The sequence below is a fragment of the Centruroides sculpturatus genome, unplaced genomic scaffold (assembly GCF_000671375.1).
Source record: "Centruroides sculpturatus isolate CEXI.00-Female unplaced genomic scaffold, Cexi_2.0 scaffold1657, whole genome shotgun sequence".
In the NCBI taxonomy this organism is placed as follows: Eukaryota; Metazoa; Arthropoda; class Arachnida; order Scorpiones; family Buthidae; genus Centruroides; species Centruroides sculpturatus.
In genome coordinates, this window is record NW_019386118.1 from 129,421 (window position 1) to 154,415 (window position 24,995).

Below are 24,995 nucleotides of genomic sequence, written 5' to 3' on the forward strand. Positions count from 1 at the left end.
ATGAAAAAATACTCTTGGTGAGAATTATATCAGAGGTCACCGATTGTTTTCACACTTAGGCGGGAAAGTTGACACTTAGTTGGGAAAGTTGACACTTAGTTGATCGAAATGCACCGTTAGTGTCAATAAAAGTTGATCACGTGACTCGGTTCCCACGAAGAACGTATAAAAGCTTGAGTCCCCAGAAGCTTGGGCAACCAAAAGAAGTTATACTTATAACTGTGTGCATCTTGTCTCCATACTCCAGACATACGGCAGAACTTCCATCGCCCTTATACAGTTCCTGCGCCGATTATGATTCATACAGCCCATTCAACAAATGCATATTAGACATATCTTCATAGAGGTATTTGTATTTTTTTTTTTTTTTTAAGAGCTTTGTGAACTCTCTCTCTCTGGCTGTTAGTGTGGCCCTTTTGTATAGTGAACTTATCTAATCGCATTTAACTTATGTATCCTAGCTTAGTTATATATAATAAATGCTTGTTTAGTTTGTTAAACATGTCTCCTGTCTCTAAAGACACCCGCTGACTTACCGACGCACTCCCCCACTCACTTTTTGCCCTCCTAAGCCATCTGACAATCTGAGAACGGGTTTTGCCAGCCCGTTCAGTGTAAGTGGTCAGAAGGGATTAACCTCTGTGGCCCTCTGCTAATCTCAAACTTCACTGAACAAACATAAAAAGAAGTGACAAAAATAGCAAATACTGATTGATTTTCCCTTGTCTTCAGGCAACAATTCAAAACTTTTCAGAGCGCTGTAGACGTTGACATTGATGCTCAACTCGGAATATACTGATCAGATAGTATTCCTCCAAACTTTGAAACTTTTCCTTGTAATTCCAGCCTTTTATTTTTCTGAGAAACAATTCTTTTATAATATTCGTGAGACTGTCGGGTGGGCACTCGTTAAATTTTGCATTGCGTTTTATTTTCGAAAGGTAAAATAGCAAAGGTAGAGAGTGGGCAGAAGGTGTCTGATGTTGCAGGGCAGTATGGCTTGAACAAATCTACAGTAGGGTGCAGTTCAATCTTATCTAAGAAAGATACAATATAATCAAGAAGACTCAAGCAGCTAAAGGAGTAACAAAAATCATTTCTGAGAAATAAAGAACATTGAAGAGCTCATAATGGAACCTGAAACAGATCTGATGACAGAAGAACGCCAAGAACTCTTGAATGAAGAACACCAAGAAACTCAGCGAGATATGTTTTATTATAAAAAAGAGGATTGATGCTAATATCAGGTCAGTCCATAAGTTCGTGCATATTTTATTACCTTGAGAAAAATCTTGTTTTGCCGTTAAAAATGCCAGTCTAATGTGATACTTTTTACACTGAAGTGTTAAATTGGATCTCATTCATATAATACTGTTCAGAATTGGGAACATTTCAGTTGTTTATTTTTGTTAAAATGGAAGTAACAGATGAATATAAGAGTTTTATACTTTTTATTTTTAAGTGATGAGAATGCTACAAATGCAGCCAAAAAATTAAATACTGTTCATAATCAAACTGTAATTAGTGTAAAGACTGTGCAGAAGTGGTTTGAAAGATTTAGAAATAATGATTTTAGTGTGGAAGATAAGGCTCGTACTGGAAGACCTGTTGACTTTGATGAAGATGCTCTCTCTGTACTAGTTGAAGCAGAACCATCTTTAACAGTTGATGAAATTGTAAATTCATCCCATGGAACTGTTCATAGACATCTACAACAAATCGGAAAAGTTTCAAAGCTAGGAAAATGGATACCACATGAACTGTCAATAGCTAACTGACAACAACGTCAACTGCTCAACTCAAAAGCTTCAACTGGAAAATTTTACCTCATCCACCATATTTGCCAGATATTGCTCCCAGTGATTATCATCTTTTTCAGAGTTTGCAGAATTTTTTAAAAGGAAAAACTTTTGAGGATGAGAACAATGTAAAAAAGGCTATTTCTGAATATTTTGATTCAAAACCGAAATCATTTTACAAAGATGGGATTAAAACGCTACCATCAAGATGGCAAGAAATTGTACAAAATAATGGTGAATACATTATAGATTGAAATAAAATTTAATTAAAATTTTTTGTTGCTTTTTTTGTAGATAAAAATGCGCACGAACTTATGGACTGACCTGATATCTGCTATTATTAGTTGTTAGGAAAGTAAGTTCATTTTTTTACCACTAGACGGATTAGTCATATTTTTACCGCCATTTTCATTCTAAACCATATTGTCATTATATATTTTGACAGCTAGCATTTTAAGGTTTACTTGTAAAAAATTTTGTTTGATTTTGTGCAATTGTTTATTTTTTGTGTCCCATCAAACATGGAAGGTCGAAAGCATCATTTTCAGAATATTTTGCTTTTTTATTACCAAAAAATCAAAATGCTGTTCAAGCAAGGAAAAAATTGTGGTACATTTATGGAGTTGATGTGTTGACAGAACGACGGTGCCAAAACTGGTTTACAAAATTTTGTTCTGGCAATTTCAATATTGAAGATGCATCACGTTCTGGATGGCCAGTTGAAGCCAATGAAAACAAAATAAAGGCACTGATTGAAGCAAACTGCCGAATAACAACACATGAAATCACTAAGAGATTAAATTTGTCAAACTGTTTATGATTACTTGAAAACAAATTGGTTTCATTTCAAAGCTTGATATATGGGTTGCACATGTTCTTAAAGAGAGATGCTCTTTTTGGTGGGATTTTAAGGAAATTTTTTATGGAGCTTTTACCAGACAATTTAACAATTGATTCGAAAGTGTACTGCCATCGAGTAAACAAATTGAGTAATATCATCAAACAAAAAAGGCAGCCGGAATTGATCAACAAAACAGGTGTAGTGTTTTACCACGATAATGTCAAATTTCACACAAATTTGGTAACTCATCAGAAACTGTTATAACTTAGATAGGACGTGCTATCACAACAACTATATTTGCCAGATTGAGCACACACAGATTATTACTTGTTTCGGTCTATACAAATTTTTTTTAACTGTAAGACATTTACTTGAAATGACAATGTCAAAAATCACCTGGCTCTGTTTTTTGTAAGCAATGATAAAAACTTTTATGAATGTGAAATCATGCTACTACCAGAAACGATGAGAACAGGTATTTGACCAAATGGTTGATATATAATTCAATAAAAAAGTAAGTTCATTTTTCATGGAAAAAAAATGAACTTACTTTCTGAACAACCAATAATTAAAGATCTTTTGAAGAAGTGGGGGATGTCAGATCAACAGTCTTAGAATGGCATACAAACCAGGTTGAGGTTAATATGCTTGGGGATTTCTACAATTACAATGCTATTAATTACTTCTGAAAATCCTGAAGAAGAGAGAAAAGCAATTGACATCAGACAGATTCTATAACCCCCACAAACAAAAAAACATAACTAATAAAAATGCAAGACTGCGTATATATGTATTTTTATTATTACATATAAATGAACTTAGTAAGAAAGTATATATTTTTATTTTTTGGGGTCTCCAGAACGAATTAATGAAATTCCCATACAAACTTATGGTAAATTGATAATCAGTTAACGAACAATTCGGATAACGCACAAAGTCTTGGAATGGATTATGTTCATTAACCGATCACCTACTGTATATCTAATATCATAAACCCACTATGTTCATACTACTACTACTACTACTACTACTACTACTACTACTACTACTACTACTACACTGCTAACTGTAAATTATATAATTATAGTATCAGTTCTACTAATACATCTGGAGTAATCAAAACTTAAATGGAATATTGTAAAGAAAAATTCTAACAGATTTAACAAAAATTCTTTAAAATTCATCATAGAAATCAACTTAAAAAATTCTTTGTTGGTTTCTATGATGGGATCCATTTGAAATTTTTATATCTGATTTGCACAGCACATTTGTCCTAGATAAAGCAATAAAAATAATTTCATCAGAAATTCATTTAGTTTGCAAACAGACTATGACTCCTAGAAATGATAGTAAAATTTTCAGTCCCATAATGGACTCAAAATCTTGCTATTTTTAAAAGTAAAGAGTAGCTGAGAGATGATTTTAACAGTATAAAAATATAAATATTTGTCAAACTGCTTTGATAAATATTATTTATTAGTACAAGGTTCTTTTATACCCTTTGTACGGCAAACAAAGTAACTGCTCTGACAAATATATCAGCTATAAAGAAAAATGTGATGTCTTACTCTTAGAATACAAATACAATTATATTTACATTCTAAGATTAGAGCATTATATATGATATCATGGTGTGACTATATTAACAATATGATGGAAGAAAGAGTTGGAAATTCTATAGATATGAAAAGCTAATTTTAGGAGAAGAGAACTAAATTAAACAATTATTAATAAAAACATTTACAATTTCTGGGATTCTATTACTAACAATGCAGCACTACTTAAATCTTTTCTTTAAGATAGAGCGAATAATGATCTTCAGTGTCATAGCTTAATCTACAGCTATATCATCTATATAAACTAGATTATTTGGACCAGTTGATTTTGTAATTAACCTATTTGATGTTGAAATTTTTATTCGTTGCCTGTGACGCCATGTTGAATTTTTGTCAATGTTAAGCCTAAATTTTTTTTTAAAATAATAATTGTGTTTACTGTATTGTAAAAAATTATTTTTTTATGTTTCACAAACAAAATATATATATTGAATAATATAAAAACGAAAAAAAATTTTATTTTAAAAGTTTGTTTTAATATAAAAATTGTGACGTGAAGCGACATCTAGTATCAAAAACGTTCCAATGTAAACACGGAAATATTCAGGATTGCCCATGCAGGTCAATGAGGTCAACACGAATATTTTTGGGATCAGCGTAGGACAGGTTAATGATCAAGAGATGACTGAAGTAAATTGACAGCTTAGAAATAACAAAGTTCTTGGTATAGCTAATATAACTGGTATGATAAAAATTTATTCAGCAATTTCTGATTGCATAATAACATGTTCAAAAAATGCTTTGCATTAGGATGCTTTTCATCAGCATGGAAACGTGCTTTTATTAATGATTTGATGACTTCATTTATATGGGGAAAAAAAGATTTCCTTTAGGGGAACAGGTGATATTCAAAATCTTGAAAGAACAATAATTTAATTTTGGGAAACTTGAAATTGGATGAGATAAAACAATTTTCATGAAAAAAATTTTTAAATTGCACTGTGTTTATTTTTATTTTAAATTGATGGTAAATTTTATTAAAAATATTTTTTTATATAAGTGATATGTAAAAGATGTTTTATTCATATAAAAGCTTTTGACTTTCCTGTAGTTATTAATTTTCAAATTTTTGATTTTGCATTTTACTTCAAAGTGCTTTCATATCAGAAAAAAATTTAAGAAATTTCAATAAATATTAGCAATTATACACAAACACGATACAATTTCTACTGTATCAGAATTATTTTTGTTTAATTTTTATCATTTGTCTGCTCCAAAAACAATTCTGTTTTTTTATTTTTTAAAGTTGTCTGTAAATACTAATTCTAAGTTCCTAATTCTACTAATTTTGTTTTAATATACAGTAGAGCGTCGATTTTCCGAAAGTCAATCATCCGAAACGTGAATCATCCGAAAGAATTCCAGCCGGCAAATTTAAATTTTCGCCAGTGCTGTGGCACTTCAATCTTTGGCTATGTCTTGGACTACTCAAATATTTTACGTTTTTGATACTAAATTAACATCTGAAATATAATTTTTTTATTGTTTTTATATTTTTCAATATATTTATTTTGTTTGTACAAAATAAAAAAGTAATTTTTAACGATACAATAATTTTTGTTAGGCTTAACATCAATTGATTCGGAAAATCAACGCTCTACTGTAATTACTTAGTAATTGTTTAGAAATATTTACTAAGTAAGTAATTGTGGATTGCTACATTGTTGACTCAAGTTAATCTTCATATATGTGTGAGGTTTGCCGATTGGGGAGAAAGTGTCGCGACAGTCGAGCGGTCAGCACTGTCGTGTGGGAGTGAAAAAAAACTTACTGAGACAGGTTCTCCATCGTTTAATAAATATAAAAATTTTTCTTACAACTACTATTTTTCTTCGGCATAAGGCCTATCCACAGAGTGAATCAGTTCGTAAATAAAGTTCAATCTTTTCGACGGTCTTCTCTCCTTCTGGCGAAGATGATGAGAAAATGTAGGCTCCGGGGTGCACAGCACAACTTGAAGAGGTGATTCTCATAGCAGGTTAACTTGGCGAAACTTGCCAAGACGGGATGGCGTAAACTTCTTCCGGAATGACAACCAACTTCCGTTGTTGAACCGCAAGAAAAATCCAGGAGCGGAGCACACCGAACTAAGAACCAAGAACGTCACATCTTTTTTTTTTTTGCGGTTTTTATAAGTTTTTTCTGGGTCCCAGATCGAACATTCCGATAGGTCGATGCCGATCTTCCCCGCTCTCTAATTGGTCCCCCTACCCATTACGAATTGTAACAAGATCAGTGTCCAGATCGTGGGGTGAGTCAACTCCGACTGACAATTTGATTCCTATCGAAGATGTTCAATCTAAGTACTCAAATTCATCCATTGTTTTAACCTGAGTAGTTCGACTTTCTTAGAAATTTTTACAGATATGTTCTTATATGGACATAAAATATTCATTTTGAGTTTGACAGTTTCTTTTTACAATATTATAAGAATAATAATTATAATTATAAAAAGTTTTTTCCATACGAAATTAAAACATTTTCTGTGCACGAATTTCGACCTACTTACGGAGCTTCACATATGTATATTTTTAAAGTCAACACAAATTTTATTATACATTTAAACTAAGCTCTACAAAACTTGCCCAAGAAAAAATTTCAAAGTAATGTTTGCTTGCCATTTCTTTTATATGCTGGCTGACTTTTGTTAGAATATAAGTACTGACATCTTGTTACATACAAGTATAGAATATACTGATTGTGATTGATCAATTTTGAATTGACTCCTGTTTTTGTTGGCTGCAATTGAAAGTAGAGTATAATTTTTTTGTTTTGATTTAATCAGATCTTTGCAATTTTTATTGTGTACAACATCAGCAAATTGCTTCTATTTCTAAGGAAATGGTATCATGTTGCCTTCCCTTAAAGCCCAAATGTTCTATATTTTGCTTTAGTACTAATTGCATAGATTACAATTTTATAACTTGCCAAAGAATTTTAATGTAAATTTAAAATTTATGTAGATTCTGCAAAAAACCATAAATTAGATTTAAATGAAGATATAAAAGGAATTAAGAGCAACTATACAGAATCAGAAATAAGGAAATTACAAGATGAAGTAAATACTTTAAAGAAGAAAAATTCTGGTAAGTAAAATAAATGAAACATTTTTAGTTCATTTTTTAAAATGTACACATTTTCATTTATAGTGAGTTTTTTTTTAAAGAAATAATCATGCATAAAAAAATTTGAGTTTTTAAAATACTGTAAAAAATTTAATATATATAAAATATATAATAATAATAATAATAATAGACTACAGAAAAGCGTTCGACAGTGTTCCACACAGTTGGCTGCTACATATTCTACACATGTACAAAATACATCCATCACTCATTGCATTCTTCCAAAATACTATGCAGCACTGGAGAACAAACACTACATCTCAGGGTTAGTAACACTTCCATACAAACAAATGAAATATTCATTAGGCCAGGAATTTTTCAAAGAGATTCCTTGAGTCCTCTCTGGTTCTGCCTAGCCCTGAACCCATTATCCAACATGTTAAACAACACACATTATGGCTACAATATCAGACATGAAAAAACAACACAGTTTACACTGTCGCATCTCATGTACATGGACGACATAAAACTTTATGCATCCACACAGAAACAACTTCATCAACTTCTACAAATCACATACTCATACACCAAGGACATACAAATGGAGTTTGGCCTAGACAAATGCAAAACACTTCACATAGAAAAAGGAATCCTGAAGAAAGAAGATTTTGCACTTGGAAATGGAGACGTTATTGAATCCATGGAAGAGTGCGAGTTCTACAAGTATTTAGGATTCCAACAGGCCAAACTAACAGAACATACACAAATAAAGCAAAGATTAATTAAAGAATACCAAAGTAGGTTAAACGCTATCCTCAGAACACAGTTAAATGCAAAACACACAGTTAAAGCAATAAACACATATGTCATCCCAGTACTCACATACTCTTTTGGAGTTATACATTGGACTCACACAGATCTCGAGCAACTCCAAAGGAAAACAAGAACAACACTTACTAAGCATAAACAACATCATCCTAAATCCGCCACAGAAAGATTAACCCTTCCACGTAAAGAAGGCGGACGTGGCCTGATTGACATAGTTAACCTTCACTACAAACAAATACAGTCACTGCGAGAGTTTTTCTACAAGAAACAAGAAACATCACAGTTACATAAAGCAGTAACTCTAGCAGACTCAAATAACACACCATTAAACTTACACTCACATCATACAGACATGACACAACACATAAAAAGCATAGACACCATCAAGCAATCGTGGGCTCGAAAGGCACTCCATGGCAGGCATCCTTATGACCTGGCCCAGGATTTTGTTGACAAAACTGCGTCAAACAGCTGGTTAGATCGGGGATGCCTCTTTGGGGAGACGGAAGGATTCATGATTGCCATACAGGATCAGGTCATAAATACTAAAAACTACAGAAAACACATACTCAAAGATACAACACTCACAAATGACACATGCAGAAAATGTCACATCATGCCAGAAACTATACAACACATCACTTCTGGTTGCAAGCTCTTGGCACAGACAGATTACTTACATAGACACAATCAAGTAGCAAATATAATACACCAAGAGCTTGCAAAGAAACACAAATTGGCAGACATCCACGAACCATACTACAAGTATATTCCACAGACAGTATTGGAAAACAACACGCACAAAATGTACTACGACAGAGCCATAATCACAGATAAAACAATTTACCACAACAGACCAGACATCACACTCATTGACAAACACAATAAAATCACATACATTATAGACATAGCCATTCCAAACACTCACAATGTACAAAACACATGCACTGAAAAAATTAGCAAGTACACAGAACTCGCCCAGGAAATAAGGCATCTGTGGAGGATGGATAGGGTAGTTATTGTACCTGTTGTTCTCTCCTGTACAGGTGTGATACCACACACACTACACAAAAGCCTGGGAACATTGCAATTGAATAGAAATACATACATCACACTACAGAAGGCCACTATATTGAATACATGCCACATTGTTAGGAAATTCCTTAATACAGACACTGACACTGACACACTTATTTAATTTGTTTTGGTTGCTATGCCTTGACTCTGGTCTGGCATAGTACACAGCCACTGGTGTGTACCGAGTATAACCCATTAAACCCAACACATAATAATAATATATTATATTTTCTTGATTAAATTCCAGGATTCAAATAAACCTGGGGAATAAAGGTTCTGTGAAAAATAAACTCTGGACTGAAAGAAATTTCAATAAATATTAGCAATTATACACAAACACTATACAATTTATACTCTATTAGAATTATTTTTGTTTAATTTTTATCATTTGTCTGCTTCAAAAACAGTTCTATTTTTTTATTTCTTAAAGTTGTCTGTAAATACTAAGTTCCTAATTCTACTAATTTTGTTTTAATATAATTACTTAGTAATTGTTTAGAAGCATGGGAAACATTGAAATACTGCACTGTGTAGGTTAAAAATAAATTCCTGGGGTTTTAGTTAAGGAAATACAGTATACATATTCATACTGGAATGAACATTAAAATAAATGTCTAAATAATTAACATGAACTAAACAGATATAAGAAATATAAAATTTAAAATATGGTATTTGTTGAAACTACTAATACTTCTGAGTTTTCTATTATGAAGTATAAAGAAAACATGTTTTCAAATTAAAATTTCTGAATTATTCTTCATATTTTCTAAATTAATTTTATTGAAAATTGCAAACTTATACATTTCCTCTGCCGTCCATTTGTCTGTCCTTTGTTAATATCAAGAAAGGTGTTAGGTAGATGAAAATTGAGAGCAGATATGGAAAGCTTGCGGGCCAGAGGCCCTGATTAACTATTTATGAACATCCAGGCTGACTGGAAGTCATGTGATTCTTTAAATTAAAAGATGATAAAAAATTACAGCCTAGTATTGTGATGTCACAATAAATAATTTCTTGTTAAAATTCAGTATTTTATTTTGTTTTCAACTTCTTTACAGTTTTTAGGAAACTATTTGATTTTACTTAAAAAATAGTTTAATATTTAGCATGTTTTTGTTAGTAAATTTAACATTATGTTTTAACATGTAGAAATGGAATCTGAATTGAGGAAGATGTATCAACAAAGAGAAATAATTAATGGAAGACAAGAATTAGATTCTATTCAAGATGATAAATCTCTCCAGTATAAAGAAATGGAGAAATCTTTAAGATATTTAAAGACAGAAAAAGAAGATATTCATAGAGTAAGTAAAAAAATTAGTTTTATTTTTATTTGATTTCTTACCAGCCTAAATTACAAATACAGTAATAATATGTAAGTATAATCATATAAATATTTATTTACACAGTAATATAAATTTTTTGAATCATTTAAACATTATATGTACTGATGAGAAAGTAATGAGAACATTTGTTTACATTTAATGATAATAATACTAGAAATGTTTAGAAAGTAATAAATTGTTTGTGAATTTACAGATTGTGCTTCTCTAGCTAAGGTAGATCATCTTGAAACTGGATATTTGAATCCTTAGATTAATAATTAATATACAGTAAAACCTGTCTATGGTGACCACCCACGGTTCCTTCAAAAAATGGTCTTTTAGACAGGTGATCGCCCAATACAGGTGGTGCTGTAATACTGTATTTCCGTACATATTTTGCGCACTTTTTAGCCATTTCTACTAAGAAAAACTCGAGATGAGCAAATATAAGCGAATTTTTTCAACGATAGGGCTATATTGATATTGTATTTTATTCTTATCGGATAACTCGATTTATGGGAGTCGTCATGATTTTATAAGACAGATTTAATACCAGTATTTTAAAGATTAATACAATAGTCGCATTTTCTCGATTATAATGCACTCTTTCTTTTTTCTGGCTTAATTAATTCAACTCGGTTGTTTTCGTTCGCTCCTCAGTTACGTGCATTACGTCATCGATATACAAGCGCGTTGTATTTCTACATCACTTTGGTTTTGGTATTTGCTAGTTTAATCTTATTTTAACTTTAAAAATACTGTATTTTTTAATATTTAATATTTTCTTAAGTACAATAAGAAAAATTATTAAATAATAATAAAACGATTTTATTATTTTTTCTCATTGTACGATTTCATTACATTCTGTGATTGTCATTGCGGAATCGAAAAAGGAAGGTTGCCTGTAAAACTGAGTTTTGCATTAATGCATTTATTGTTTTTTGAATATTTTGCATGCGAAAATGACTTGGATATTTTCCTTAAAATATCGGGGAAATAAGGTAGGTGATACAGAAACTATTTATCGCACATGTACTGTACATGAGCTTCAAAATAAATAAATAGATAAGTAAATAAAAATAAATTTTATCAAATGATGAGATCAGCCGATTAATTGTATCGTGTACAATATTTTATACCCCCAAGGAAAATACTGTAGGTCTACGGTAAAATAAATTTCATTTTCCACAGTTAAACTTCGCCGCTAATTGCTGTTGTGATAACTTTAATACGATCTTCTAACGACAGCACTTTGCATTTCTTTCATTTTTCGGACATTTCCCAGCAAACTAAAATGAATTTCCTTTGTTGCTAGACTAATTTACTAGCACCTACACCTAATTTCAAGGGTAGGAAAAGTGCCCGGGATGGGTTCGAACAATAGTTTAGACTAAATCATTATATTAGGAGGTGGAAACGTTGTTGAGATGGGTTCTTACAATAGTTTAGACCAGATACATTCGCAAAAGTGGTTGCTTATTACAGGTGTTGTATGTTGTTTCGGACCAAAAATCGATGCCCGCGGTCGCATTACATGGGTGGTTGTTTAATACAGATAACTTATATGAAGACTCTATGGATAAACTATTCCGTGCCAGAAATTTTTGCCTGTTTTGACAGGTGCCCGTCGAATGCAGGTGGTCGCCTAAGCAGTTTTTACTTACTTCTTAAATTTCATTACTTTAAAATCCTAGTTTTTCTAATGATTGATTTTTTGAAAGTAGAGTTTAACTTTGCAAAAAAAAGAATTTACTTTTATAATTTTCTCAATAATTGAAATATGCCTCAGAACAACAATGTATAGTACATTTTCAGTTTTTACAGGCAAAACAAAAAACAGTATATCAGAAACATTAATAGTGATTTAATTCTTAAATCAAGACAAAAAGTATATTACTACACCATAGTATTTATGAACTCATAATTAACAATCTTTTATTTAGGGATATCAAATCTTCAACTTTTTTAATCTTCAAAGCTTTAAAACATGATTTTCAAAACTTTGAAGCTTTGAAACTTCAAAATTTTGAAAGTTTTAATGCCAACATTTTTGCTGTAGTAATTTATTGTTACTAGAAATGAATGAATTTAATTTATTATTAATTGATTAAATGACTATATTGAGAATTCTTATAATTAAATTCTAAAATTTCTGGTCTGTATTTATGAAACAAGCCTTATTCAAATTCAGTTTAGAATTTCAAATCTGTTTGATTATTAAACACGTTTGAGATTTACTTTGAAATAAAAAATTAAGTATACAAAAGCATTAAAAGGATGAGGAGGCACTTGATTCTTTACTTTTGTTAAAATGTTACCACAAATTGAGAAAACCCTTCCATTATCAGTTGATGGTTTTGAGTGCTAAGTAAAATTTCTGTACATTTTTCACTATGTTTACATGCCAACAGTAACATTTTAATTTATTCTACTCTGAAATTTACTTTTACTATTGTTTGAATATTAATTAAAATCTTGGCTCATTTTTTTCTGAAGCTTCAAAGTCTAAAAATTCCAAGAATTTTCAAAGGTTTGAAGCTTCAAACACTTTGATTAATATCCTTACTTTTATTGAATTTTTCAAAACTGAAATAGTTTTAAAGGATGTATGTACCAGTAGAACAATCATATATTTTATTGTTAAGGGAAAATGTTGTACATTAACTACTGATGAAAAAATATTAGAAGTAATAAGACATACACTTGCAGAAGGGCCATTGTGTAGAAATTTGAACCACATTCCTTGAGTAATTGTAATGTTGTCCTAATATACAGTGTTGTTCGGCAATTTTTTCCAGATACCTGTTTACCTCTTTGACTTTGATATTGCTCTCCAGAGTCTGTCAGCCTCTTCTTTTTAATATTCTTCCACTCATACATGTTAATCTTTTGTTATTTTTTTTTTACTTTTTAACATGTTTTAAGTCACTGGGTGAAGTGAAATGTGAATATACTCTGCATTAACCATCTTGTTTGCTATAAAGCAGTGTTTCACTGAAACCATTCAAGTGTCTGAACACAAATGCCATCCAGAGATGGAAATTAGATCTGCCAGTATCTGTTTTGTGTGAAGGAAGTGCTATACATCATTTGTCCACAAAAAATTTTTCTTTTCCAAAAATGTGCTATACAGCATTGTTCTGGGGTGTACAGTACTTCAATTATCTATATCTTTTCACACTTGATATTTTGTAAACCTTTCTATTTCTCTGAAACAGTTATTTTTAGAAAGTCACAAAAGTTTTTATTCTTTCTGTGATCATAAATTCTTCAAATTATATTTTTATAATTACAGTTATCCGTTGATTAACATGCAAAATTAATTGTGACAATTTTTTTTTATATGGCAGAAATTTTAATTAATGCAGCTTTAACAGCTATCTTTATTCTTTATTTAACATAGGTATATTTTTCTCAGCAAATAAGATGTTAGTGAATTTGCTATTTTCTTTTATTAAAATAAAAATATTTGTTATTAACTGAAAATTTGTTCTAGCGGTGGTGGTTGTTTGGTCAAGTACTGAGGTACCACTGTATTTCATTAACGTGATTTGGATGTATGTGGTAGCATTTAGGGATTAATGAACTGTGTTAATCAAGGGATATCTGTTATCTGTATTGAAGTTTTTATTCTCATTGTTGGAGGAAATTTTTGAACTAATCTAAATGACTGTATTCTATATAAAATAGCTACAATATTTACAATTAGAAAATTATATTGGAAAAAAGTTGAGATGATACTGTAAAAGGAGATGACTAAGATTACTTTTGTTATTGTTTATTAAAGTTTATTATTTATTATTTGTAAAAAGTAAAAACTTAAAAAAACATTCAAATATTCAATTCAGAAAGGCTTTAATTTAAAAAAGTACTTGTTATATATATTGCAGAAGGGCCATCATGTAGAAATTTATCAAATATGAATTATAATGTAAATAGAACATTAACTTTTTGTAAACATATTTATAAATAAAACAAAAACTGTGATCCACTTATTATAACTGAAAGGTTTATCTTTCAACCTAATGCTGTGGATTTCAATGCACTTATGCCAGTAGTCTAGAAGTTTGTGGATACCACTCAGGAAGAAGTCTTTTGATTACAAGTATTGCCACACCTGATTGGGCTATATTACATCCTCATTACTGCAAAGTCTTTTCCCATCCAGATATTCCTCATGGTGGTCCCATTTGAGGAAATAAAGGATAGCAGAGAAATTACAGATTTTGGGGAAAAAGTCAGAGATTAGAAGTGATAAATGTAAATGATGGAGACATTATCAGTAGCTTAGAAATGGATGCTCAAGAAAGGAAAGAAGAGAAAAAGAAAGAAAGAAGGAAAAAATTAAAAAAAAGAAAAAGTAAATAGAAAAGAAAACATTCAAGAGAGTATCACTATGTTTAAGAATTTTTAAAAAAATGAACAATAGTACAGTAAATAGAAAACATATACATTAGAAATCTTTGAGTGCATATTTGGAAAATAAGAGCTGCAATGAAAAAATTTTTGACGATGAGTGTATTAGGCAAGCATATTTGAGAATACTTGGGCAATAAAGAGAGAGGATTTACAGGTTATCCTTCAGAAAAAGTAGTTAATTAGTTTAACTTTTGACATTCTAATGGAGATGGAGTTATAGGTTTAGAATAAATTTTTTTTTTTCCATAAGAACCATGTTTTTTTTTTACTTGGATTTTTTAGGACGCACCTACTGTGTGAAAACACAATTTGGTGTACTCAGTTTTATTTTGAATCAGTGTTTCAGAAAATTTTAATTATGTAATGGTGTTGAATCCGAAAAACCGAATGCCGAAAATCTATCGGGCTAGTATGCTGGGGCTTGTGATGGCCGGTTGAGTGCCTTGTAGGACGTGGGCACTGAATGTGTTCCCAGCCAGCGTTGTAATAACCGTCGATGGTTATATAGTTAGCTTCTATACGCTGGAAGAGGAGATTGGACTGGAGGTCCGGATAGCGTAACTGGCAACACATCTGCACGGTAAGCAGGAGTTGTGGGTTTGAGTCCCGCTCTGGGCCGATTTTTTCTCCCAGCGGTTCTAAATTATTTAAATTAATTAATTTATTTATAATTATTAATATTAATAAGAGATGGCGCCTAACGCTTACCTCTAAAGCCAAATTGGTTATGTAATTAATTTAATAATTAGCCTTATACTAGCCCGATAGATTTTCGGCATTCAGTTGGTGTGTAGCTATATTATATATTGGGTTTAGCGATGTTTGTATCTGAAAAACAATATGTATCTAATTTGTGCCCACATCAACAATACAAAATTGAAAAAATCTTTTGATGGTATAAAAAATAATAAAATTGTACATTTTTAAATTGAATTTTTGGGGTGCTTTTTGGCTCTTGTTGCTGTTGGCATTAAATTTTTTGCTCTTTTGTGATTTGACTCATTTTTGCTTTCTTGAAAAATGTCAGAGTTTCAGGCTCAGAAAAGGAAAACTTTTTTGCCACTATTTCAAGACAGATTGCCACAGAATGTAAGAAAATGATCTGGAAGTGAGGAAAATGTTTCAGGTAAGTCAACAGAACAGTTGATCTTGTCTTATATAAGTGCCGGAAAGGAGATTAATGCTGAAGAAGGAATTAGACTTTTGCTGAAATTACAAGCTTCTTCAAATAGGAACTACAATTACTTTTAGAGCATTCAGATAGAATGCAAGTGTGAATTGAGAATATAGATACAGCATTGGTAAATGTTGTGAACTCTGCTCTTGAAGCTGACAGAGAAAAAGATTATGTTAAAGAATGCAAATTAAATATGGAAATAAATATAATATGCAATAATTTGCATGAAAAGTTAATGAGATAAGAAGATAAAGAAAGAATAACAATATAATCTCAGGCTTAGAGGATGATGATAAAATGGACAATGGTTTAGTTAAGGTTCAAAAACTTTTTAACGATAATTTAAAGATTACAGATGTCAATATTAAATGTGCTTTTAGAGTTGGAAGATATAAACCGAATACAAGAAGACTGATTATTTATGAGTTGTTTAATTTTGAAGATAAATTTTTAATTTATAAAAATATTAGTAATTTAAAAGCTTAAAATATATTTATTAATGATGATTGATTGAGTAATACTAGAGCTATCATAAACAAATTAAGGCTATATGGAAATTATTCAAGAAGGCAAGAAATTCAAATACAGATGAATCTTATGTTTTGTATGAAAGCTATTTAAAAGAATATAAAGTATGTCAAAAGAAAAACAGTCTTACTTTTCTAGCTTAAATAAAAGATTGATAAAATCAAACAACTCTAAAATATTTTGGCAAATAATTAATACCTTTAAACTTAAGTCCTTAAAGTCCATTGGATTACAATTCAAGAATTTCCTTGGAAAGATGGTTCAATTATTATGCTACTAAATTTTCTAAAGAACATTCTTTATTTATTAATGATGAAAAATTGTTGATGAATGTGTGTAAAGTGTTTCCAATAGGAATGGAATGTTTTACAGATTTTACATGGGAGGAGCTAAATGGAGCTATTAATTGTTTTAATCTGGTACCTCACCTGAAATTGATTCTATTAGAACAGAATATATTTAAAGTGTTTTTCAGAAAACTTTCTTCTTACAACATTGGAGGTTTTTTAATGCTATTAAAAGAGACTCTACTTTCCCAGAGAAATGGATTGAATTTTTGATTATTCCAATATATAAAAACATGTGAGACTAATCAGGGATAGGATGTTTGCAAGTACCTCTTAATTACTACCTCTTAATCGACACTAGACCTTGGGATCTGGTCTCACTTGTCTAAAGGATGGTTTCTGTTGAGCGGAAAAGAATTATGAAAAAAAGGGATCGTTAGATCTTTTCTCTCATCAGGATCTGATACCAATCTATCAATTTATCGGCAGATAGATACGTGTTTAAGGGAGATCAATGAGTAACCCCATAACCGATGAAACACAAGCAATCTCGTTCATTCTTGCGGGTTCGAAATGGAGGAGATGATAATGTCGGAAGAAACATACACCAATCAAATTTCATTAACAATATATCCATTTATATACATATTTACATAGACATAGGTTATTAAAGGTTTGAGAGTGTATATATATATATCTGGGTTAACATCCCATATAGTTAATTAATTCTAAACAATCAATACTTTGTTTGGGAAAGTAACTAACAGTAATATAGTAGTCGCAACCTTGACCATGTTTTGAAAGAACTCGAGACAGAGCTTACATATCATCACGAGTAGGATAAATACCTCTAATCGTAAATGTTGATTCTTGATGATACTTGAGCTTGGATTCTTCTCGGGTTCGTTGAAAGAGTTTGTTGATTTGACATAAGTCCCAAAATCATAGAACAGTTCAGATAGGAAGTCTATTGAAGACGGTGGCAATGAGAGGCAGAAAATCCACAGGCACACGCACACACGCACATCAATACAAAAATAACTTTTTTTCCCTCTGTCGTCATCGCACTTGCCTTTTATTTGGGGGCTCCTTTCTCGAGATTTCCCCACGTACGTCAAAGGTGATCTCTTTGGACCAATGGTGGGTTAAGTGACATAATTATGACATAACTGTCAACTCATCTTCTGCAAGGAAATATTTTTGTGGGAACAGGGTTTTATGATTGATTTTTATGGGAAAAATTGTCAGGTTTTTTTTTCTTTCTTTCTTTTGAACTAATTCTAATTTTTTCTAAAATTATTATTATTATTATTATTTTTTTTTTTTGTTGAAAAACAGCAGATGAAAATAAAAAATGTTTGAATTGAATTTCATCATTCTTAAATCCTGGCCCTCACAAAAAGCAATGTGTATGACCCCAAAAACTATTGACCCGTCCGTATCTTTGGTTCCTCTAATTGGTAAACTATTTACGTCTTTATTAAATAAAAGATTAGAAGATTGGATTATTAAATATGATATTTTGTGTCAGGAGCAAGTAGGTTTTTGACTTGGCTGATCATGTCAGGATCAAATGTTTGTATTAAATGCATTCGTACATTTAAAATTGCAGAAAAAGAGAGGAAAACTTTATGCTGTTTTTGTAGACTTTAGATCTGCTTTTGATACCATTAATCATAAAATTTTATGGGCCCTACTAGAAAGATGAGTTTAAATAAACAGTTTCTTGGTCTTGTGATTGATATATATTCTATATACTGCAACTGCAAAAGTGAAAATATTATCTGAAACAACTGATTCATTTGGTGTCGACATAAGAATTTTGCAGGGTGAGATTTTGAGCCTACTGCTTTTTAATTTGTATGTCAATGGTCTGATAGTTCAACTTATTAAATCTGGTTTACCTGGGATTTCTCTCTCTGATCAAGTTGAGTTACATGTATGAATGTATGCTGACGACTCTGTAATTTTTACTGATACCCCACAAATGTTACAAAGTACAATTGAAATTCTGGAGAAATTTTGCTATGACTATGGATTAACTATAAATTTTTCTAAAAATAAAGTAATGGTATTCAAGAAGGGTGGTAGATGATCACCCAGAAAGAGATGATTTTTTAATAATAAGCATTTACAAGTCGTTTCGTATTGCATATACTTGGGAGTATTATTTTTGTCTTCTGGACAATTTTTACAGGCAAAAAATATAGTATACATAAGGCTAAAATGGCAATGGGTTCAATATGGCCTATTCTTTCAAGAGCTAAAATTAATTCTGCTCATATTTATATAAATTTATTTCACTCAGTGATTTCATCTGTACTACTTTATGCTCTGCTGTATTGGCAATTAGTTACAATAAAATTGCCTTTGCTTTATATGTTAGAAAAATTTTTGTGTTATATACAGTGATACCCCGAACTTACGCGATAGGTGGGACTGAGCGGTAATCGCGTAAGTCGGGGTATAATTTCGCATATAAATACATACAAATAATTTTTAATTGGGGCCAGAGACTAAAGAAAACAATAATTTAGAAAAAAATGTTTAATAAAATCTTAGATAATACATATGTATAACAAATTAGGCCTATATTATTTTACAATTTTTCACATTTGATTATTACGCCATAATTTTAATATTGTTTCCATCTCAGCGATAATACCATGACGTTTACGAATGATGCTTGAATTTAAAGATTGAGCATTTTTCACAGCTTCGAGAATTTTTTCTTTGCCTTTTATAATTGTTCTGACCGACAATTCCGGTAGATCAAACTTCTTTGCCAATTGACAAATTTTCATTTTTGTATCGAAGTCTTTAATAATGGATACATTCGTAAAGTCAAACGAGTTAAACGCGTTAGTAACGAATCGTTCGAAAAGTCTAACGAAATAGGAATAACGATGACGTCATTCTCGTTTAACTCGTTCAACTTTACGAACATACCCAATGTTAACTTTACATTCCAAAGATAAAGATTTTGTTTTCTTGTTTGATGCAGAAGAATTAGTTCTACTTCGTTTGGATGACATAGTACAGTCTCTCGAGTCTCCGTAGATATAACAAACACAGAAATAAATAACACAAAATAAATTGTAGCTATGTATCGATTCCGCGCGACACATCTGAACATATAAGCTGAACAATAGTGTGGGGGGAGTGAGTAATCAAGAGTTTCGTGGCGCTCAAACAAAAGACGAATTGACGAGATTTGAAAATCGCGTAACTCCGGGTTCGCGTAAGTCGGGGTATTACTGTAATAAAATTTCAGCTTACATGTTGCGTTTGGAACTTGGTGTTTCTAGAATATCATTAATAATAATAAAATCAATAGTTTCATTTTGGATTAGACATTTGAAATTAGATGATAAAAGTTATGTTCAAGTTGCTTATAACAAACTGTATAAATTGTGTTTGACGATGGGTAATTATACATATAATTGGTTGTTGGTGTTGAAAAATTTGTTAGATTGACATGATTTCTCTGTTCTATGATTGTTTCAAGATCCTCATTTGATCGAAAGTTATCAAACATTAATTATAAGAGTGTGTTGTGAACAAACCATACAAGATGATTGGTTTTTGTTGGAAAAAAAAACAAACATTTTCAATCAGACCCATCTTTAGGTGTGGACCTACTGGGCCTGGCCCCAGGGACCTCCAGATATTGGGTGACTCCTAACATTCAAGACCTCAAAAATATGCAAAATTGAATAGAGCAACAAGTAATAAAAATTATTATAAACAGTAAACAATCAAAAGATATGTTTGATAAATTTTATTAAACATAAATATAACAATATGTTTAGCAGAGAAAGCTAATTGAAAAAATTTACAAACATTAATCTATTACATTAATTTGTTCTGTTCTAACTCCAGCTTATGTAATACTTTAACCCCCTTTTAACAAACTAAGGTTCAGACAAAAAAGAATTGAATTGAATTTGAATAAATTGAGTTTTGGAGTTTAAATATATCACAAGTATAATTTTATATTATTAAAAAATATATAGAAATTAATAACTTATTAATCTAATAATTTGTATCTATTTTATTGTTGTAGGATTTAATAGAAGCACAAGAAAAATTAAAATTACAGAATAAAGAAATTAAGGATGCTTTAGCACAAAGGAAACTTGCAATGACTGAATATACTGAGATTAGTGATAAGTAAGAAACATTAAAAATTTTCATAATTATATTATAGTCTGTAATTTTTAAATTTAAAAGTTTCAAAATATTTGTATATAGTTACTTTTTAGTATTTAACAATGTATACTGCCAAATCTATTATTTTTATATTAAAGTAATTGAACATAATGATTTTATATGGTTGTAGTTTATTTTTAAACTACTTAATTTGAATTAGCAGTTCTTAAAGTTTATGCACACATGGTCTTCACAATTAGAAATATCTTGTATTAAATAAAATATTATTCAACACATATAGTATTTTTAATTTTTATGTACATATCTTTTTGTGAATTTTTTAATGATGTTGAAAAAGTCTTTGAAAATATACTTGCAAATCCTTGGGTGTCTGCAGAGCACAGTTTAAGAACTGCTGAGGCCATATTCTGGTCACGTATCTCTCATCTTTTCTTTCAATGACGAATGACGTCAAAACTAGAGACGAAATTCGTCTCTTAGAGACAGTGGCAATTCTGGTCACTTTTAATGATCATCTTCGTTGATGACGTCACAATTCTACTAGGTTGATTATATATGTTTGGGTTATCTGCGCATGCAACATGGTATAGAATTTTAATCAATGAAATTGTAATATTTTTGAAAATGAAGAGTACATATATATCACATGGCAAGGAAAGCACACATTCAAATAAAGCACATACTTTTGACAAAGTTATGTTTTTTGTTTTATAATGGTCTTACAGATTGTAATGTCAATTTGTCTCTTAACAAATAAAAATGTTAAAAACCTAAGTTAGAAAAGCATGTGTACTTAGATATTTTTCGAAATATTACCATCTAGAGCTGACAAAAAAGGTACTCGACCAGGGTTATAACCCGCTATGGTCCCAAGCAATTATGCTCAGGAGCTGTAAAGATTTAAAAATTGTTTTTATATGGGAATCTCTCTTAACTACCACCTAGGATGCATGCAACACTCCTACTCTCGATCTGCCCACTGTATGGGTCACACTGTATAAGCAATTAAGCAACTATTAGCATTCTCCAGTATACGCATAGCATAAGTCTGGATCCACACATGCACTGCTGAAAAACATCACAAAGCTTACTGCTCGTTCAGTTTTTGAATATATTTGAATATTTGCTTCGTGTTCTTAACGGCTTTCACATAAGCTTCAACTTAAATTTTAAGCATTCTATTCTATATTTGGATTATTTCCGTTTAACTTCTCGGTAAATTTCCAATTTTCGCCTGATGATGACGACTATAGGTTCATCGAAAGTGCTTGCAATAAAAAACGTACATGTAACATCGTCCTCAGTGTCTTCTCCATTTAGTATACAATATTTGGCATGAAAATTGTCATATTGATCATTAAGAGTTGGAAACTGCAAAAAACCTCTTCTACACGTTGCTGAAGCTAAAGAAATAGTGGCACAAACTACTTGCCCAACTTCACTTTCTGTTAAGCTGCAGAATGCAAAAGATTGTACCTAAATCTATTTCTCATAAGTACAAGGCATTTCCACCATGTCTACGACAGTTTCTTCCATATGTGGAAAAGTCTCTCCTCACAAAGCTGATTAGGAACAAATGAAAGTACCTCACAGAGGCGGAGCTCAATCTCTATACAACACACCTTCAGTTCACCAAAGCGTGTGATCCATCATTATCATCTAATTTCTCCTTAACTATCTAAGATTAACATCATATTCAATAGTTCAGTAATTGATGTAAAATAATTAAAAAAAAAATGGAATTTTTGGCATTTCCAAGTAGGCACTGAAAAAATATCAGCATATTTTCTCTCAAAATATTTTTTCCTGAAGTAGAGAACGTTCTCTAATACAATTGTGCAGCACAAGCAGCATCCAGTCGTCCATATTGGATGTAATGAAATTGAGACAAAAGACAACTATCTGCTCGTCTCTGAGTAACAAGAGAATCTTCGAGAGAAAAAGTTTTCCAGAATTGCATTTGGAGAGACGTGATGATTTCTCGAGACGTAAACAAATGATTTTCCAATCAGCGACTAGCTTGTGAGAGACAAGAGACAGTGACCAGAATACAGCCCCTGGTCTGAAAGATGGAAAAATCAGACAAAAATTTTGATAAATTGCAATTTGAACTCTTGAATTTAGGGTAAACTTAATATGTATTTTTAATAGATTATTAGTAAATGAAAGACTAAATTACATAATAATTAATAGAATAATCTGATATATATGCCATAATTTTAAAACATATGAATAGTTTATCTAACATTGAAAAATAAGAAACATTACATGCAGAATGAAATATTGAATTAAAGCATACTCATACTATTTAGCAGCATAAATTAAACTAGTAACAATTAAAGTTGTTAATAATAGTTTTAAAAATAATCTTAATATTCTGTAATGAATTATATTCACAAAATTAAAAACAATATTTAAAAAATGTGTTTATTTGACATTCATATGACAGGTTATGCAAAATAATTTTGCGTCATCTGCATTCCTTTTGTATTTACATTGATATAATAATTATATCAAAGTTTATACAAAAGGAATGTTTTTGTCAACTATTATTAAAATTATCAAATATTTTTTTAAATAATTAAAATAGCAGTAAAGAAATTGGTAGTTTAAATGATTTTATCAAAGTTTTTAAGACAAAATTGATATTTATTTATTTTCTTCTGAAAAAATTATAATTAATTGCATGTGAAATAAGGTAAAATAGCCAAAAGACAATTAGTTGATTTGATAGATGAGAAAAGCATTTTAGTACATTTATATAAAAAATATAAGTTAGAACTTTTTCAGTATTTACATAAGAGCACAATGTAATTAATAGTTTGTGCATTTTAACAAATTTAATACTTTTTATTCCATATTTCAATGTATTCAGTAGTAATGACAATCCCATTAAAAAAGTAATCTTAACCAATTAACTGGATAAATATTTTTCATTTCTTTTTAAATGTATGTAAATTTATATTGCATAAGTTATCTTCTGTTTTAAAAAATTACATGTATATTATATAATCTAGTAGCTTGTTAAAAGTAATAATATTTTTTAAAGCGATTATATCTTACCAGAGAATGTTTTGAAACTTTTAAGTTTTTTAATATATTAAGACTTAATTATGTCTGAATTTAGCATTATTAAATTATAAAGTTTTGATGATTTTCTGGAACTGATTTTGATTCAATATTTCTGACATTCATTCATGTTTTGATTTTTGTATTCATATCAAAATCATTAGGCCTAAACAATTGCCCTTGATCTTCATGTGGAAAATTGTACTATTATTATTATTATGTTGGGTTTAGTGGGTTATACTTGGTTCACACCAGTGGCTGTGTACTATGCCAGACCAGAGTCAAGGCATAGCAACCAAAAACTAAAATGAAATACGTGTGTCAGTGTCTATGTCTGTATTCAGAAATTTCCTAACAATATGGCACGTATTCAATATAGTGGCCTTCTGTAGTGTGATGTATGTATTCTATTCAATTGTAATGTTCCCAGGCTTTTGTGTAGTGTGTGTGGTATCACATCTGTACAGGAGAGAATGACAGGTACAATAATTACCCTTTCCATCCTCCACAGATGCCTAATAATAGATTAAATTTAAATAGATTAAATTTTTATATTTATTAAAACTATATTTTTATATTACCCAATTTAATTCCTATCTGTCTGTTACAGAAAATTATATGGCACTGCACAATTTTGATTTTACATTTGGTAAATATAATATCAATTTCAAAAAGTTTTTTCAAGTTTTTTAGAGATTGATCTTTTTCAGGTGGTTTATAAATAGTCTTTCACCTTATAAAGTATACGTTTATAGGATTTTTGTTGAAAAAATTAAAAGAAAATTAAAACA

At 30.5% G+C, this 24,995-nt stretch overlaps 1 protein-coding gene across 1 annotated transcript in view; it reads left to right on the forward strand.

The window, feature by feature from the left end:
• Positions 1–21,159, forward strand: part of LOC111613695 (serine/threonine-protein kinase MRCK alpha-like) — a 29,125-nt gene extending 7,966 nt beyond the window's left edge. The window contains exons 3-5 of the mRNA XM_023355038.1: positions 7,220–7,342; positions 10,376–10,530; positions 21,029–21,159. Of these exons, the coding sequence (XP_023210806.1) occupies positions 7,220–7,342; positions 10,376–10,530; positions 21,029–21,139 (389 nt within the window). The 3' untranslated portion in view covers positions 21,140–21,159. The remainder of the gene's footprint in view (positions 1–7,219; positions 7,343–10,375; positions 10,531–21,028) is intronic.
• Positions 21,160–24,995: the final 3,836 nt, after the last annotated feature.